The sequence below is a fragment of the Coturnix japonica genome, chromosome 4, assembly GCF_054131305.1.
Source record: "Coturnix japonica strain WE chromosome 4, WE-NBRP24, whole genome shotgun sequence".
NCBI classification, from domain to species: domain Eukaryota; kingdom Metazoa; phylum Chordata; class Aves; order Galliformes; family Phasianidae; genus Coturnix; species Coturnix japonica.
In genome coordinates, this window is record NC_140666.1 from 27,750,675 (window position 1) to 27,768,251 (window position 17,577).

Consider the following 17,577-nt stretch of genomic DNA (forward strand, 5'->3'; position numbering starts at 1 on the left):
TCTTTTGTATTTTTTACTGGAGCATTTACCCAAGTACACTCAAAAAGTACAGAATTCTTCATTTTTGAAAGTAAGAAAAAAATGAGAACTTGTACTTATAGGCCCTCTACCAATTATACTTTGCACCAAACTCAAGCACAAAGATACACAACAGTACAAACGTCAGAAAGAAAAGGCACTTCCAGGAGTTTGTTGTCAACATTGTTGAATTAGAAGCATTTTGCAATCCAGTCCCACTGCCAGTCTCCTCAAGCCTCTCCTGACTGTCTGAAGACAAGAGAGTTGGTAGGACTTGGCAACAAAGTATTTTAATACAACACAGACAGCAATGCTTCCAGCTACATGTAAAATAATACTAAGACATAAGGTGAGAACATGATGCAGCACACACATCACCTCTGAGAGCCAAACTCAGATCAGAGAAAGAATTATTTCTTGGCCTTTGGAGAGGGGCAATCCATGCGGCCATGGCAGAGCTTATCCTGCTTTGCATATTCACTCTGAACATCAGTCCCTGCAGAGTTCTGAGAAGTCCTGATGTGCCTAGACAATATAGACTTTCTATGAAGACTAGACATCATTCTGCCCTGCAGATTACCTCTTCTCCAGGCTGAGCAAAACCCAGTTCTCTCAACCTCACTTCACAGGAGAGATGCTCCAGCTCTTTGAATGTGATTTCTTAGAAGTGGAAGAGGTTTCTTAAAACTAGAAGAGTTCCAATCCCCATTCTTTCATGATCAGCTGCAATGCTGTACCTTTCCTTGGCTGCCTTCTAAATGCAGTGCAGCTGAGAGTCATGTCTTTCACTCTTACCAGTGTCTGATAATCCAACTGAAATATATTTAGCAGGAAGAAAATAGGCTAGAAAATGGGACAAATTGATTGTAATGCTCATCAGAGTGAACTTTATGATAAATGCAACAGGAGTACCATGTGAATTGGATCCAGAGGACTATCTCTCTCTCTAGGCTCAATGCAAGCTACATTAATGCTTTTGTTTCTGTGATAGAAAATATCTGGCTAACATAACATTTTAAGAGAGAGACAAAATGAAAATCCTATAAAATTCTACTTTGCTGTTATTAAAAAGTCCAAGGCACTTAAAAACATGTCCTCTCAAGGCAATTGTTAAATTCTAGGAAGATTTTATGAATGCATCTGCCCTTTACTGGCAGAATAAAATAAAAGATGGCCAAATTCTTCTGATTTTATTGAGTCTTTAACTCTGCCTATAATTAGATCTATTTCTTCTATTGTTAATAGATGTTCTGATAGTAAGAAAGAAAATCTGTTTTAGCTGCAGTGGAATTGCAGTTATTAAAGATATTAACTTCACCCACCCACATCAACATTTCAGTTTCTAATAATGAAAAATATTACACAAGCATTTCCAAATATATCTTTAAATGCTACAAACCCTATGTTACTGGGTGGGTTTTTTTCCACTATACATGAAGAACAGATGAAAGCATTTAACTTCAGCAAAAACATGATATTTATTTACAAAAAAAAAGTAAGAGCCTTTCTAAACAGGTAGAAGATTTATTTTGGGATAGACTATATCAGTTGATATTTTGCTTCTTGAATAGAGTATTTTCTGGAATAGATCCAGGCTGAGAGCCTAAAGTGCTTGTCCAAGCTTCTCTACCAACCTTACCTGTGGGAATTCTTGTGCCAAGCCATCAGCTGGAATCAAAATGGTCAATCTTAACGTAAAACCAGAGCTTGGATTGCTGGCAAGATCTAAGCAAGCAGCAGAAACATTTTCTGTTCTGATTTTAACATTTGCTTCATTCTTACATCTGCCTTTTGATAATATTCTAAAAACCTATCATGAATGTTGCAAAAACAAACATGTACACTTAATTTAGCAGCGTATTTACACAAAGCTAGAGCTAAATTTCTAAAAAATAAGTGATAATAAAGGATGATTCTGTGACTAACACACAGTTAATCAATAGACAGAAATATCAGATGATCCAGCCACACAACAAACCAATCTGTACTGGATATAGTACACCGTAAAAAATTACTAATGGCGAAGCATGCTCCGTATCAGACAGGTGAAAATTCCTGTAAGTTTCAGCATGCAGATGTGATGGCGAATTTCCACTGATGCATGAAGTGACTAATATCTCTCTTCCCATTTAAATTTTCAATAAGGCATTACTGATTTGAATGAGGAAATCCAGACCAATGTACTGAAAACCTTGTTGCTAATTTTCAAACGGTTTAATAGAAGGAGTCTTCATGGTGCATACTTATTTCTGTATCATTTCTTGTTTGGCATTTTTTTATATCACGGATGACCTAGAAGTGCATTGTGTTGAGCTGCAGCTGATGTTTAAATGATGCTTTTAAACCATGCAAGGCTTCTTATTCAAAAACACATTAGAAAGTTTGGAAAAATAAAAATTAAGGAAACCTATGAAATAAATCAATTTTACTCCCATTTTTTGCTCCACACGAATTATTTTAAAGACTATCTCTCAGAAGCTCATTCATTCATGGGCAGTATTTTGGCTCCATGTGCATTTATGTAAGTAAGAAGAATTTTGGACCTCCTTTCTATTACATCAATAAGCTTTTCAATTCCTTTTCTGCCTCCTTGGCTCTCCCAGTATACTTTGTCAAGGAACAAAGACTGAAGCAACTTCTCCCGCAAACGCTGGCTCCTCAGCACTGAAACTGCAGACTCGGGGAATCTGGTAAAGCACAAAGAAAATCATCAGTTTTGCCATCACTCTGAATTGCAATATTCATGTTGTGGTTTAGCAATCAGTTTTACGAATATAGACTGTGACTCAGGAGATAACAGTATCTTTTATACAAGTAAGATTACTCACACATCCTATAATTCATTACATGTTTCTTGGACTGCTGCTATTTATTCCAGTAACTTAGTGTCCCTTGTTTTTTATTATAGTATGGCAACTCGTTTTACAAAAATATTAACTTAAAGCTTACTCATTGATTCCTTGTAGTATTTTGAAGTCGAGATTGTCTTCACTTCTGTCAAAGAAACCTTTATTGTCTATAAAGGCCAAGTGCCTTTGATCATGCCTTCTCTGCACTATGTGCGTCAAGTCAACAGCATCTTGATCACTGCACCTCAGAGCCAGTCCTTGCTGCACACAGGAATCCTCCTTCAGAGGTCTGAATCCACAGCAGTGTCTGTCTAGCCGGTTATAGATCTAAAACCAAGCACAGCAGAGCGCTGAGTGAGAACAGCATCAAAGTATTTGGGGCATGGTGCCACTGTCAGACATTGCTCACTAGCACAGCTGGCAAGAGAACAAGCCCAGAAGAAGCGTAATTAAAGGCAGCAGAGAAATGGCATTAAAGACCTGGTCCACAGATTTCTCATACCATTAAAAGCAATTTGCTAGACTGTGTATTGTATCCATTTTATGGCCTTGATTTGTTATGTCAGCAGAAATTCTTTGAAAATAATGGAACAATGCCACTTTGTAACTGAAATAACAACTGGGAAGTACAACTCAAGTTTTACCAAAGGCTGTAGGTTTTTTTTTACATGCTGTCTGTGGGAGCACAATAGAAATAGCACAGCCTGGCAGGCACAAAAGACCTTGGTTTTCTATCAGACGTGGACATTTTTCATTTGTTTTTAAAGATGGGTAAGGGTCACGTTAAACAACCAAAAGCCACCACATGTAGGAACGAAGAGCAGATTTGTAACCACAGAGAAGCCTCTCCAAGTTGTTCTGTGATGCATATTTTAACGACATCAAGGTCTGGACTATAGTTTCCCATGGGAACACTCACTCAGACATCACACAGCACTTAGCTGGAGGAATACTTGTGGTCTAACTTTAGCAGTGTAAATGCTAAGCATCTCTCCTGACCTAGTCATTTCTGGTCCTTACGTAAACAATGACAAGAACTAAGCACTCCCTGAGCAAAGGATGCCATTTTAGGCTAACTGCTGAGCATGGAAAGATATATCACACTTCACAGGTACTCCTATTTCCTGCTGATGAGATAACAGTATTGGTAGAACCCTGAGTGCACAGGTGGGCTTTAATTGCCTCAAACTGTCTCATCAGAGACCTTCACACATTGCCCATAAGCCCAGGAGCCCTATTTAAGCTCAGATTCATCTCTTCACCTATCTTTTAGTCCCTACTGGGGTTGTATATGCTTCTTATCCTTTAACTTGGTGCTACTGGATAAGCTGCCTAGGGGGTTCTGGTTTGATGGCCCTGTGCCATGTGCTAGGCACTGCCAGGCCTGCTTTGTGGCTGCCCTCAACTCCAGGCTTGCCTTCCCTTGGGGAACCATATTCTTTTTATTGGTGTTTTGGAGCAGAAGTGAGGTAAGATGCATTTAGGCTTAATGAATAACTAATCAATAGTAAATCTTTCTTTTTGCCCTTCTTGTTCACTGTATTGTGCTAACCTTTAAAGCTGCTCTAGGCATGAGTATAGTACTGATCAAAGAAACATAAAGCCTCCTAAAATTAGTCTTATTTTTTGACACCTCAGTGAAATGAAGTATTATGACTTCTAATGTAGAACTCTGAGGAATGTTTAAAAGATCTCCTGTTACTGTCCATCAAATTAAAGCCTGAGAGTTCTTTTTTCCTTTCAAACATGCAGTGCCGTTGCTGCTGGTCCTGGTGGGAGTGTTTATCTTCAACTAAGGAAATCCTGGGGGGTGAACTAGATTTCTTCCTCTTTTCTGCTGTGCTGTGTCCTAGCTCATTTCCCATTGAATTCATTGTCAAAAAGCAAAGGAGTGGCCTCAAGACTCCTCTTGTACGTAGCCCTATTTCATCCCTACCACATTTCATTACATGCATTAAATAGGTGAGTAGATTGTGTTCCTACAAAGAAGCTATCTGTATGCACTACAACATTACAGCATTAGAACAAGGTGATATTCTGGAACTGAGCCTTAACAGCTTAGTACTCATTGTTGAAATGTATTTATGTATGCACGTGAAAATTGAAGAAGTCATTTTTACTTTTAGCATCCTTACTTCACCTGAGTTCTTGAAGAACCAAGGTGAAGGCCAAAAACAAGCATTTGTTAGCCTGCTCCCATGGTTTACAGTATTTGAATCCAGAGATTAGGAACCTCTTTAAGAGCACCAAAGGCATTTCTTTGATGGAAGTATGTTTAACTTTTCACTGTTATACTGAATGATTTATGAAGCACTTTTTTTACAGCAGTGTTTGTAGTTTACCAGATCAGGCTTTAGATTATTAAGATTTTTTTTTTTTCTTGAACTGATTTAAGATTATTACACCTGATGGCCTCTTTATCTTGAACAGTCTCAGACCATCATGGTGCTTATGCTCCTGAAATTCTAAGATGTTAGATTATCTCCACAACACAGCCAATGTAAGCATTTTACACAGGTACCTTAGTTCTTCAAATCCCCTTTATATTTTCTGCATTACTCATTCTGATTCTATCTTAAATGCACAGAGGATAAAAATTCCACCTTAGAAGTGTACTTTAACTGACCTTTCCTTCAAGAAAACAAGAATTCCACATTATTTCTGTTGGGATATGTTATGTTTAGAAGCAAAATAATTCGTGTGTGACTTTATGCCACTTTCTAAGAGTTACTTGCTGATAGTAGAACTAAAGATGGAGTCTTTAAATAAGTAACAATATATTTTCAGAGAAAAATTTTATGCTCTGTTTAACAAGACTGCAAAAATGCAAATATAGGAAGCATTCATTAATCCTATAACAGACCTGAGAAGGGCAGGGATAGGCTATGCGTACAGCAGAATGATTCTTATATTTCAAGAAATGAAACTCTACTGAAAAGTTTAATTATATGAACGCTCAATCACAGTGCATAAAACTAGTGCTAAATGCAATTTAAAATACCAACAGCTTTATAAACATCAGTAATTGCTGCAGGAGGCTCAGTTACTCACACCTGTCGGGCAGGCAGAGGCAATTGAAAGCAATGCTAAGGGGTGTATAAAATCAGCTGCCAGCCACATGCAGGTAGTTAGTTCAGTCCTTCTTAATACAGAGAGTGTATTAATATTCTGCTGTGTAACTGTGGTCACACTACGATACCACAGGACAAAGCCCTAGTGCGGTGTTGCTTGGAAAGCTCATGCTGATGTGCAGTACCTAACTGAAAAATGGCAGCTATGGTCATTAAGTCTAAATGTCTTGACCCCAGTTTCACCTGACCAAAGCTAAGCAGCTGAACCCTTTCTTATCATAAGTGTTTTACAGCTGTGGAGGCTATCAAAAACTATGTGCAGAGAAACACTGTGCCTGCCTCAGAGGTGAAGTAATACAAAATGGGGTAGTCTAGTTTCTGATCTTTCCTTGACTACAATTCATTTTGAACATTTTTGTCATACATAACCAGGAACAAGTTCAAATTCTGCATTTAAAAAAAAAAAAAAAGACTTTTCTAAGATCCCACATGTGTTTATATGATTTTTGAGGCAGATATGTGCTCATTAAATGTTGTACCTGCAGAAGAAAATCGAAGACTGCCATCTTGGACCACTCATGATGATGGATTTCAGTACAGCCCCATTCATCTTTGGGAACTTTGCCATTCTGCCAGCACTTCTGCTTCAGCAGTTGCTGGTATTTCCCCCAGGTTAATCTCACTGAAGAATGAGTATTGTTATCAGTTGGACTCAGGGAGGAATCCCAGAGAATAACAGGACAGGCTTGACCAGCTGAAAAAGGAGAAATAGGTTATAGTTATTCTGGGATACTGTCAGACTGACTTTAGACATTGCCTAAACATCCATGGTTAAAGTGTTTTACAGATGTGGTGGAAAAAATGTTGCCACAGGCTAATAACTTAACATCCTTTGGTTTATGTGGTCTTATTCCACATCCAAAACCAGCCACCAAAAGAATGGAAGAAGCACAGACATAAATGCCTTCAGTATGCAGAAAGCTGTTTTTTTCTGCTTGCAGGAGATTAACATATTAAGTCACATACTAAAGTATTATAAAGTGCACAGGTAGATTAGTAGCCTAATGCTGCTGTGAACCAGTGACGAAGTTTCTGCAGTGAATCGATGATGACTTACAAGAGATGATAACTTCTCTCAAAGTGTATTTTCCTGTACAATGGGCATAAAAAGACTACAAATCCTATACTCGATGTGGATTTATTTTGTTATTTTTAGTATTGTAGGCTTATAATTTATGATTTCACAGTCCTGAAATGATGTACAAGACCAGTGTAGTGTTAGCTTAGCATGAATAAACACCTTGACAATTTCTTTTTTTTCATACACACATAGAACATGAGAGCTGTTTTATATAGCAACTATTTTGGTATTTTATTTTATTCTGTGTAGAAAGTATTCCACTTTTCCTTGAAATCCCTCAGTCAAGTGCACTGGCAATGGTAATTCCAAGTTTTCGTAGTATTTAGTGGGAATGAACCACTTAAAAAAATTAAAATAAGCTAAGAGATTTTTCACCCAATATCTAATAACAGGCACATGTGTCTTCTTAAGAATACTGGACACTTTTCACTGCCAATGCAATGCTTCTGTTGCTACCTTAAGCAGTCAAGGACAAAGAACTGACTGTGGTTTATTAAAACTTTAAAATCTTTTATTTTTATTTTTTTTCAGATAGAAGACCAAAATACCATGCCTTGTTATGGAGAGTAGGAATCACTTAATTACAAACCATTTATTTACTAGCAGGAGTTCGGATGTGTGCAAAGTTCTAACATTTATTTATAACCAACTTGAAGGTCTGTAAACCTACATGCTACATGTGTGCAACTTGTGCAGCCTAAACTGTTTGTCCTCCATATGAACTTGGACATAAAGATATATCCAAAATGCAGCTCTCCTTTTCTCATGAAGGCAATGAGTTCCAAGGCAGCTTCTCCAGAAGCAACCTGGATGGATGTCAGAACATAAAAGATTGGCATCAGTGATGAACAGTGAGGTAGAAGTTGCTAATGTGAATTCTCCATCTGTAAGAAGTGAGAAGGGTTGATGGATCTCCACACAGCACCTTCTTCTGACTGTAGGAAATTTTCTTTGCCCATAATTAGCAGTGAATTATATGTAAAGATCCACCACTGTACTGCCAACAAAATAGAACTGCCACAAAAGCAATGCCTGCTATTTTACTATGTTGGTGATGTCAGAGGAGGATGTTGGTGGTACAGCAGTAGAACCTTCCCACCAATATTCCTTTATATTTTGTTGCTGTGTGGCAGGTGGCAGCAGAGGGGCAATCTACCAAAATGGCATCTGACTTGGAAGTGTGTAAGTAGCACAGGTGTGTCACTGAATTCCTCCATGTGGGAAAAATGGCACCCATTGATATTTATTGATGCTTGCTGAATACTTAAGAGATTAACAGTGGATGTAAGCATGGTGAGGGGTGGGTGGTGTGCTTCAGGAATAGTGACTGTGGGTCACCTCTGCTGGTGAAGATTTTGACAAATGTATAATGCAGGCTCCTGTCCATCAATTGTGAAAATGCATAGCTAATGGTGGTGACTGTTCAAAAAGAGAATTTTGTAGCAGATAATTTGTACTATCAAATAATGCTACTGTGCTCTTTGTATCTGTCCTAGTGTCCATGGAAATACATAGGAGGTATTACTTTCAGAATGACCTAAGGATGTTAGACCCCATGCACAATCATGTCCCATTGTCTGCTCCATTAAGAAAAGCAGAGAAAAATAAACTCTTTTCCAACATCCAAATGTACACTATCTTCTCTCTGCCATGACATATGCATACAAGGCACTTCTCAAATTAAGGCAAACTCTAGCTCTTTAACTGCCCTCCTTGATTAGATCCTTGATTTGTCCTTAGGAACCCAAAAAGTGTCCTTTCACTATGATCAGCAACATACATCAGCGTGTTTCCTCTGATGGGAGAGGAACAGTGCTGAGCACTCCCGTATATTCAGGCTGAGATGCCTGAACGAATGTTTAGGAGTTTAATTTCATAAATCATAGCCATTTCCCAATCTCCCTCACTCTGTCTCCATCACTGATATTGTAGATCACTTTAGTCAAGTCAGGGCAGCCATCAGCTCAGCTTCTTTTCCAAGGCAGCTGGAGAAGGTCTATAAATGCACTGCAAACTGCCATACAGGAAAAGAAAAAAATCAGCTTCCTTCAGGATCAAATCTGATCTTCAGTTTTTGGACATTTGTTAACAACTTGTATAAGCAACTTGCAACTTTTTCAACAAATCAAATACATTAATTGCCTTCTAACAAAAGAAACATTTCCTGTCTATTCAGCACAGGCATGGTAAACAATAGTAATATTAATAATAGTTATATATTATATATGTATCATACAAACTATATCTAATGTATAAATTATATATATTATATATGATATTAAAATAGTAATATAAATAATAGTAACATACTTGAAAAATATGAATAACATCTTAGTTTCCAATATGAGTAAAAAAAAAAAAAAGAGCAAGGTTAAATACAGGAAATATTTACATTTCAGAGGAAATGAGAGCAGAAAAGATGAGCCAAAATAAAATCAACTCTGTAATTTAAACTGAATTATGGGAATATAAAACAGCAGCTTTGGTAAAGAGCAGTGACTTCAGTTTTTGACTCTAGAAGGAAAACACAAATTTGCTGAATTAAAGCAGATAAGGGGATGATTCATAGCTGTATGACTTGGCATGACCCCATGGAGGTAGGCAGTTCTTCTCATTCAAACCTCCTGAGGATGGGGTTAGAGTTAACAGAGCAATGGAAAACAAGGCCCAGCCAAGAGCATCCAGTCTGATACAGCCAGAACTGAGGAGGTCCAGCACACTTCAAAATAAGTCCATCTGTCCTGAATGGGCCTCTTTCCAAATCAGTTTCATATGGTAACACAAAAGGTTCCTGTTTTTCTATTGCTTGCAGCTGCACTGTGGCTCTAATGCCCAAGGATGCCATCTTTGCCTGCTACTGAAGGACCTAAGGATTACAAAAACTCCTAATAAATTCACAATGAAAGCAGGAAATACTATGAGGGAGCCAGAGAAGCTTACTCAAAGCAGACTAACTTCATTTCCTTTTCACCTGCTGCTTCAGATCCATTTAACTACTTGGCTACCTGAAGATCTGGTAAACTGCTTGAAACAGGCCTTCAGGATTTGTATTGGAAGCTCCTTCCCAGTAATTTGTGTGGATTTTTCAGCATCAAAATATTTCTAAAAATTAATTTGGCCCTTAGAAGTTCCTGCTCCAGGGAATCCAAAGCTGAATAAGAAAATAAAGAAATTCCAGGTCACCACATTTGGCTGCCCCAAGGTACTCAAACCGCTTTGTTCACAATTAAGCAATGTACCACTGTTTGGCTTTTTCTACATCAGCATTATCTCAGAGATCCACATGCCATATCACTTTAAAATTGGACTACATGCTTTTTAACCACATAGATGCTCTTTCTAATTGTATAGGAAACTGGTAATCATAGCCTGAACCTCTGATTAACCAGCTGAGGCAAGGTTAGCTGTGGGAGCACAGGTGAGGGTAATTCACACATGGAGCCTGACTCCACCCCTCCCAGACTTCATTTAAGGGCTGACCACCACAATGGCATCATCACTTTTGGAGATTGTTCCTTCATGGAGTTCGGGTTGACCAGCCTCAGCATTTTCCATCTAGACTGAAGGCATCAGAATTGGTGAGTTTTTCCTATAGATAACCTTTGGCTATCTATTACACCACCATTCTTGTATTATTTCCTACTCTATGATAATGTTACTCTTCCACCTTGCCTACTAACTTACAGTAGGAGCATTTTCTCTAACTTTCAATGAAAATACTTTCAAACAAACCCAAGATACCTTCAGTAAGACAGCAGGTATTTCAGGAGGTACTTGGAGCCCTTTTCAAACTCATCATTTTTTGCTGCAGTGCAGAGTGGTTAAACGCTGTCACATCTAAAAGGAACAGTTTAGTTGCTCATCTAACTTGGTATGGAAAGCTGAGGGAGCCTGACAGCAGCATTTGGATTTAAGAGTTTGTTTTAGATTACATTGAGAAAAAAGTACAGAAGCAGAAAGTACATGATTTTAGGCCAGTTCTTTGTCCTGCCAGTACGCCTCATTTGTAATATTTGTCCTGTTTGCACACGGACATTCAAATTAAGGTATACTGCATTAATGCTTACACACAAACATCTCTACCCAACAAGATACTGGAAATACATCCCCTGGTGCCCCTTGGAGAAGTATGACATGATAGTGTAAGTTGTTCAGGTTGACAGAAGAAGCACAGATAAACTGAAGCACTTTGAAGCATTTTGAATGCATAAGGGAATGCTAGTTTTTCTTGTTCTTTGCACTAAAATTAATGGCATTCATAACGCCTTCACCTGCTTTTGTGCCACTTTTGGTGGAATGACAAATGCAGGCTGATAGTGTAAGGTAAATGGGTGAAATAGCTATGGCTCCATTTATCACCTCGTTGAGGCCAGCAAAGCAAAATAACAAGTATTCCCAGTGAGCTATCTATCTCATGAGTCATTCACCTATTTGCGCTTAACTAACCATGAAAAGTGTTACTCAAAGGAAGATCTTCTGGCATTTCAGGAACAAAAAGCAGTTCTGGGCAAACAGTTGGCTCAGTCTCAGGTACAGAGGCTCCACTGAATCGAATACACACATACTTACTCTTCTCACAGGATCAAACCTATTTAGCCAAATTTACCATAGAAAACTGTGGGTTAGAGAAGTAGGTGCCAGCATGCAGTAGCTTAGGCCTCAGGCAAAGAGTTGTAACAAAACTGTGCAGCATTTGCTGTATGTTAAATGCTGAAGTCTGAGTAAGAGTTTTGCATTATGGTAAGGTCCAAGGGGACCCAGTTCTCTTCCTTTGGCAATGAGTTGCAGGAGGGAGTGAACCCTCCACCCCTTATCACTTCATTTGTGGTTGGAGGCATAGCAATCCCTGGCAGCTGCTAAGCTAGAGAGCTAGAATCTGTGCTGATATCCATACTTGGCTTTTATGGCTTAAGGCTGGTCTGTGACTAAGATGTGCTACATAGCAAAGGCGCTTAAGGCTTTTCTGTTCTTGAGGTTAGGATCATCAAATAATAAAGATTTTCCATCCTGAGGTATACCAGAACTTAGATACACTAAGGGCCATTCTCTGCTTTCTTCTGCAGCACCTGGAGTTTTATATAGTTCTTGCTGTTTTACAAACAAATCATTTATTTATAGGTGTTTTGGAGCTCACAATGTGCTCATGCAATGTAATAGGAGGAGTAATGAGTATCTACTTGTGTATGCCCAGAATCATGCTCACTGCCTGTAAGATTAAACTTGAAAGGGCTTTGCCCACTTACACTCCCCAGAATATTTACATTAGGCCAATTAAGTATAAAAATGAGAGTTATCATACCTGATTTGTCTATATATGATAGAAAAATAATATAATCTTACCTAAAAAAGTTTTAGTCAACATCTATGAGGGTTTACAATTAACTGAGAAATGGGAGGGCTGTGAACAGAGAACTTGCATACAGCCTTTTGCTAGACTTTTAAAGAAAACCCATCAGTGAGGGAATTGTGGGAATAAAGGAAACAAAACCTGGTTTAGTATGTGAATCTTTGGAACTGCTTTTGACAAAATAAAAGAAAGTTTTGAAAAGCCCATATTTTTTTTTTTAAGATTTTAATGCTACATCAAGCATGTCCTGCTGCATCACATCACAAGTGAGGCAAGCTAAAGGGGTGTGTCATGGAGAGAGAGATGCCAGTTCAGAAGTTATGTACATTTGCTCACAGTCTCTAACCATGTAACTCTGTCTTTGTCATATGAACAACCACAAATAACACAAGCTATCCTGTATTAAACTTTGGAGTGCCCACCTCACCTTAAATGCATGCAAGTTACAGAAATGAGCTCACTAATTGTTAACAACGTTTTTAAGAATACATTTTTGTTAATTTTGTCTACATAAAGACGGTTTCAAGATTATGCCAAATACAAGCATGAAATAGTAGTGAGCTCAAGTAGGTATGAGGCATCTGAGCACCAGAATATTTTGAGGCTAAAGAAATGGAGAGAGACAAGGTACAGTAACTGTTCCAAATCCTCTGTTCACTCTTAAGACTGGAAAAAATGAAGTGGGACCAAAATAATGTTATTTCTCTTCTCATCACCTAGCAACACTCTTCTTGCTATAGGAACGTAGCCAGTTATGTGGAAAGGAAAATTAAAGACAGCAGAATGACTCTGTCTGTCCCAGACAGTCCAAAACATACTGTAAGGTGACAGACGCTGTGCAACACAATGTGCAATTAGCCTAACGGTCGTTCACAGAGGCTTGCAGTCTGTCATCTCTGCAGCCATGCTGTGCAGAATTCCTCTAACTGAACTACCTTAATTCCTCATGACAGCTCTATAGCAATAAATCTTGAGCCTAAAAATAAACTAGGCATAATGTATCTGCCATGCCCTGCAAGTATGAATAATATTCAGAAGCCACTGAACTGTTATTCCTAGAGATTCATTCACATTGTTCTACAGGCTGCCAAAAGGAACATCTACAAAGCAGGAACAATTCAGAGATCACTAGGCCCTCTTCCTGCTATCAGATTTTAGAAAGCCATTCCCGTGTTACATGTTTCTTTTTTTGAGACAGGCTGGAATATAAATATTTCCTTCAGGCTAATTTCAGCAGTAAGAAATGGAACAGTAAAAACAAATAGCCAGCCACTTTAGCAATGATTCACTAAAGTGCAACGTAGTCCTTCTGGGCTGTGATTTGTGACTGAACAAAAATAGCAATTAGGCTGCAGACATTTAATAAGTAGCTATCTTAGATGTAGACTTCTAACTTGCATTGCATGTCTGAAATCTTTTATTTCTCTGTGGGATAGAAAGCCAAAGTTTTTCATTGGAAACTGCTGAAACCAATCATGTTAAAAAGCATATTGCAACATTTTCTGCAAGTATTTCTCTGTCTACATTATATACAGTCTGTAATGAGCCTCAAAACAACAAGCAGGATTCAATGAGATGTAGTTATTTTTTGAAGAATGAGGGGAGAGAGCATAATATTTAAATAAATAAATATAGTTCCCAGTGGTATTAGTAGCATGCAAGTAGCATCAAGCTTCTTCTGGAATTCCTCTTACCTTCTTAAGTAGGTTGCTACCTGACAAAATACAAATCCCTTTGCCTACTGCCTGTTTGAGAGGTGAATTCTTGTGTTCCCCTTCAATAATATTAAATTTGATGATAACACTTAAAAGGCAAATATCCACTGAATCAAAAGGAACCTTATGGAATTTCTTTAGTCAGTTTGTTCAATGCCATGTGATGGACAGGTGACTGACTCCCTCTTTTTTAATCATTACTAATTCTCATGGACAGTGAATCATTAACTGCTTTCAGCAATTCAACTGTTTTTTGTATTTATTCTAAATTTGGAAGTACTGCATTGTTTGGACAGTACAATTAGCAGACAGAAATTATAGACACATCAGCTTTACACCCTTCCAGCAATGGGATTAGTTCTCAGACTAGTGCAAGTTAAAACTGCTGCTGTCCTGTAGTTAATGTGGGATGGGGGAGCTGAAAATCATAGGAATGCATTACCTTGGAAGAACTCTGATTTCCTGCTTACAGAAGGTAAGCTCCTGTTTAGCCCCAAGATCCTATCCAAATGAAAAGCAAACACTTCACTCATGTCAAGGGGTCTTTTGATGATGCCACAGTGCCCCTGATTGCAGGCAGTTCCCGTGGTGCTAGAGCCACTCTCAAATACTACAAGGACAGCTTTATGAGAAGGTAGTTCTTGGATGCTCTCTATCCGTGAATCTGCCAACATACGCATGCTTAGAATGTCTTCTTTGCTCAGCCACGAGGGAGAGCTCTCACTGTAAATCCTGATGTTACTTTCCTCAGCCTGAGGCTGTGCTTTAATCCTTACAGAAATCCCCCCAGGTCTCTGGTGCCCCCTCGCTCTGACTGCCATTTCCTTATGCTGGAGTATATCCAGTTGGTGTTTTCTTGTCTCCAGAGAGGTTGTTGCTCCCATTGCATCCACAGCGTGAATGTCCCTCCCCGGCTGCTGAAAAAAGATCTCTTTCTGGACAGTGAAATCAGATTTTGGGAAGTGCTGCCCATAGGACAATGGGACTGCATGTTTCTTCCTGCGCTTTGGCTTCACTGTGCCTCTGATATTGGCAGGCTTGCTGCGCTTGGACCGTAGGGTGATATAAACTACATTAGGTGGCACCAAGGTCCCATTGCCACCCAGATTGGGTTCCTGGAAGCTAGGTGGTGGCAGGGTGCTGTCCAGTGGGATGCCCAGAAAAGAAGTTTGCGCTGCATCCTGGAGACTTCTGGAACTGATAGTTTCATATCCTCCTTTATATTGGGGTAAAACGTGGCCCACTTGACTGACGAGGAATCCCAGGTAGATCACACACGCAGTGCCCAGCAGCAGATTCCTTCTTGTCCTCAGGCGCCTGCAAGTCCACAGCCTCACAGTCCATGGGGAGCACAGGCAACAAATAAGCAAGTTTTTTATTTTACCTGGCTGATCAAAGAAGGTCATTTCTGTAGTGAATCTGCATGATGAAAATGGCACACAGTCTTCTGTACACTCCAGCCAGGATGATGATGCATGATTTCCCTTCTCTGTTTTCTATTTCTCCTTTCCCAAAAAGCTTCCTGCATGGGTGATGGACAGAGGCTATGGATATGCCTGGGAATGTGTTTAGTACTAAGGATGCTGACACTCCACCTCTGTAAGCTGTTGAATTCTTATCAGCCACTGCAGGGCAAGTGATTGGTTTCAGAGAATGAATGGAGCCAACTACGTAAGCAGAGTTTACTCACTTGTAGCCTAAAATATCTGAAGTTCTCCCTTGCAAACTGCAAAAAGAAAATGGTTAATAGTACCATTTCATTACACACATTCAGCATCTGTGGCTCTATATTTAAAAAGACAGAAGTACTAAATGAGAATATGCACCTAAATACATCTTTCACTTTCTAATTTCAGTGTAACTTAAACACCAAAGTAATGAAATACAGGCTCAAATTGTAATCTCAGTTAGCTGTCTGCCACTGTTAGAAGAAAAGCTTATCAAATTCAAATCGTTATCTTTTTCTTATAAGACAGCCTTTACTAAAGGAAATGCTTCACTTATGGAAATGCTGTCAGTTACACACTATTAACAACCAATAACTGTAACAGTTAAATATGCATTTATTCAGTAGTACAAAAATGAAGTAGCAGTTACAAATTTCCCTAGTTTAATGTAAATACAGTTCACATAACTCATAAACCCACATTAAAAATGAAAGACATTTAATTACACTCTTGTGAAGCCATAAAATAGGACCTAGCAGTAGTTTTTTCAAATAAAATCACAGTGCTTTATATATCCTTTCAAAGAAACACAGAATAAGTGCATACTGTATATTTATTGCTATAAAAGTATAAAAACTCTTACCTATTCAGCTTGACTCATCCTTTTTTCTGGTAAATTCCTTTAGGTTAATAAAAATAACTTTGTAAAACTGACGTTCTCAAAGAATTCCAGCCCATATTTTAGTTTTAAGTATAGTACAAATTCATGTACTTCATTACAAGTTAAACACTGTTTGGAACCTAACTGTACTGGGAGGTTGTTTGCATATGAACTGCTATAAACTTACATGAACCTCACGTTATGAAAAAAAAAACCAACCACCAACCAACCCTCTTCTATTTTAAATTCTGTAATGAAAAGTTCTGTGAAGTAAGTGCCTTCCAAAAGTGCATTCCATTTATTTCTAACTCCTGAGGGCCCTCTAGTGCACTGCACACAAATTAACAGATGAAATTCCCATTTTTCCAGGGTTTTCTAAGAAGGCCCTCTGCATTTGGAAACATTTGAGAATCATAAGTTTTCGGGAGGAAAAACAAAGAACAAGCAGTGGCTCTTAAAATGCTATTAATATGTTACTAAACAGGAGGGTTTTCTATTTGTGCTTTCCAAAATGAGGACAGCACGGTCACTGTGCAGATGGAAGAGTCAAGGCAGTAAGAGCTTGTGCAGAGCTGAGCAGTGAGGTAGTGGTGAAGCTATGACTTCTGACTCCTCATCTGGTAGAAGGAGAAAATAATAAAACATACATGTTTGCTGCAATTTAAACTAATAGGGACATTGCCTGTTCCACAATTAACACCCTAGGGGGAACAGATTGATTGAAGGATACACTTATGTTTGAGGTGGTTATGAAACTTTGTGAGTGGATTTTTTTTCACTGACCACCACTTTTGTTTACTGAATTCAAAAAGCTCTGGACAATAATATCAGTATAAATACGGCTAATCTTGCTTAAAATTGTTTACACTTTAGAGTTGCAATATATGAACCTTCTCAGATCAGGCTTACATGCTGGAGGGTCCTGCTGAAAGATGGAATGGTGATTAAATGTGCCCTTTTGACTAAGAGAGAACATAAATGGGTCCTATGAGCAGCCTCCTGTGTTCCATCTAATAAAAATACAACGTGAGTGCAAAATATCAGCAAGTTACATGGGTAAAATCAGGGCAGAGAGCATATATGCACATACACATAAAGTATTTTGAAA

The 17,577-nt window shown here is 38.5% G+C and overlaps 2 protein-coding genes across 3 annotated transcripts in view; one reads left to right on the forward strand and one right to left on the reverse strand.

Annotated features, from left to right (window-relative positions):
* Nucleotides 1-16,716, reverse strand: GASK1B (golgi associated kinase 1B). 2 transcript variants are annotated; one of them, XM_015860922.3, is made up of 5 exons: nt 16,452-16,716; nt 14,584-15,867; nt 6,478-6,692; nt 2,968-3,194; nt 1-2,705 (listed from the first exon to the last, which is right to left on the reverse strand). In XM_015860922.3, exons 2-5 carry the CDS (start codon nt 15,545-15,547, stop codon nt 2,498-2,500), a joined length of 1,614 nt encoding a protein of 537 aa, XP_015716408.1. In that variant the 5' UTR covers nt 15,548-15,867; nt 16,452-16,716; the 3' UTR covers nt 1-2,497. The 2 variants fall into 2 exon arrangements, with proteins under 2 accessions (XP_015716408.1, XP_085400928.1); XM_085544802.1 differs by lacking the exon at nt 2,968-3,194.
* TMEM144 (transmembrane protein 144) overlaps nt 10,558-17,577 on the forward strand; it is a 23,618-nt gene continuing 16,598 nt past the window's right edge. Inside the window, exon 1 of the mRNA XM_015860926.3 lies at nt 10,558-10,657. The gene's annotated coding sequence lies outside the window, so the exon portion shown is untranslated. The remainder of the gene's footprint in view (nt 10,658-17,577) is intronic.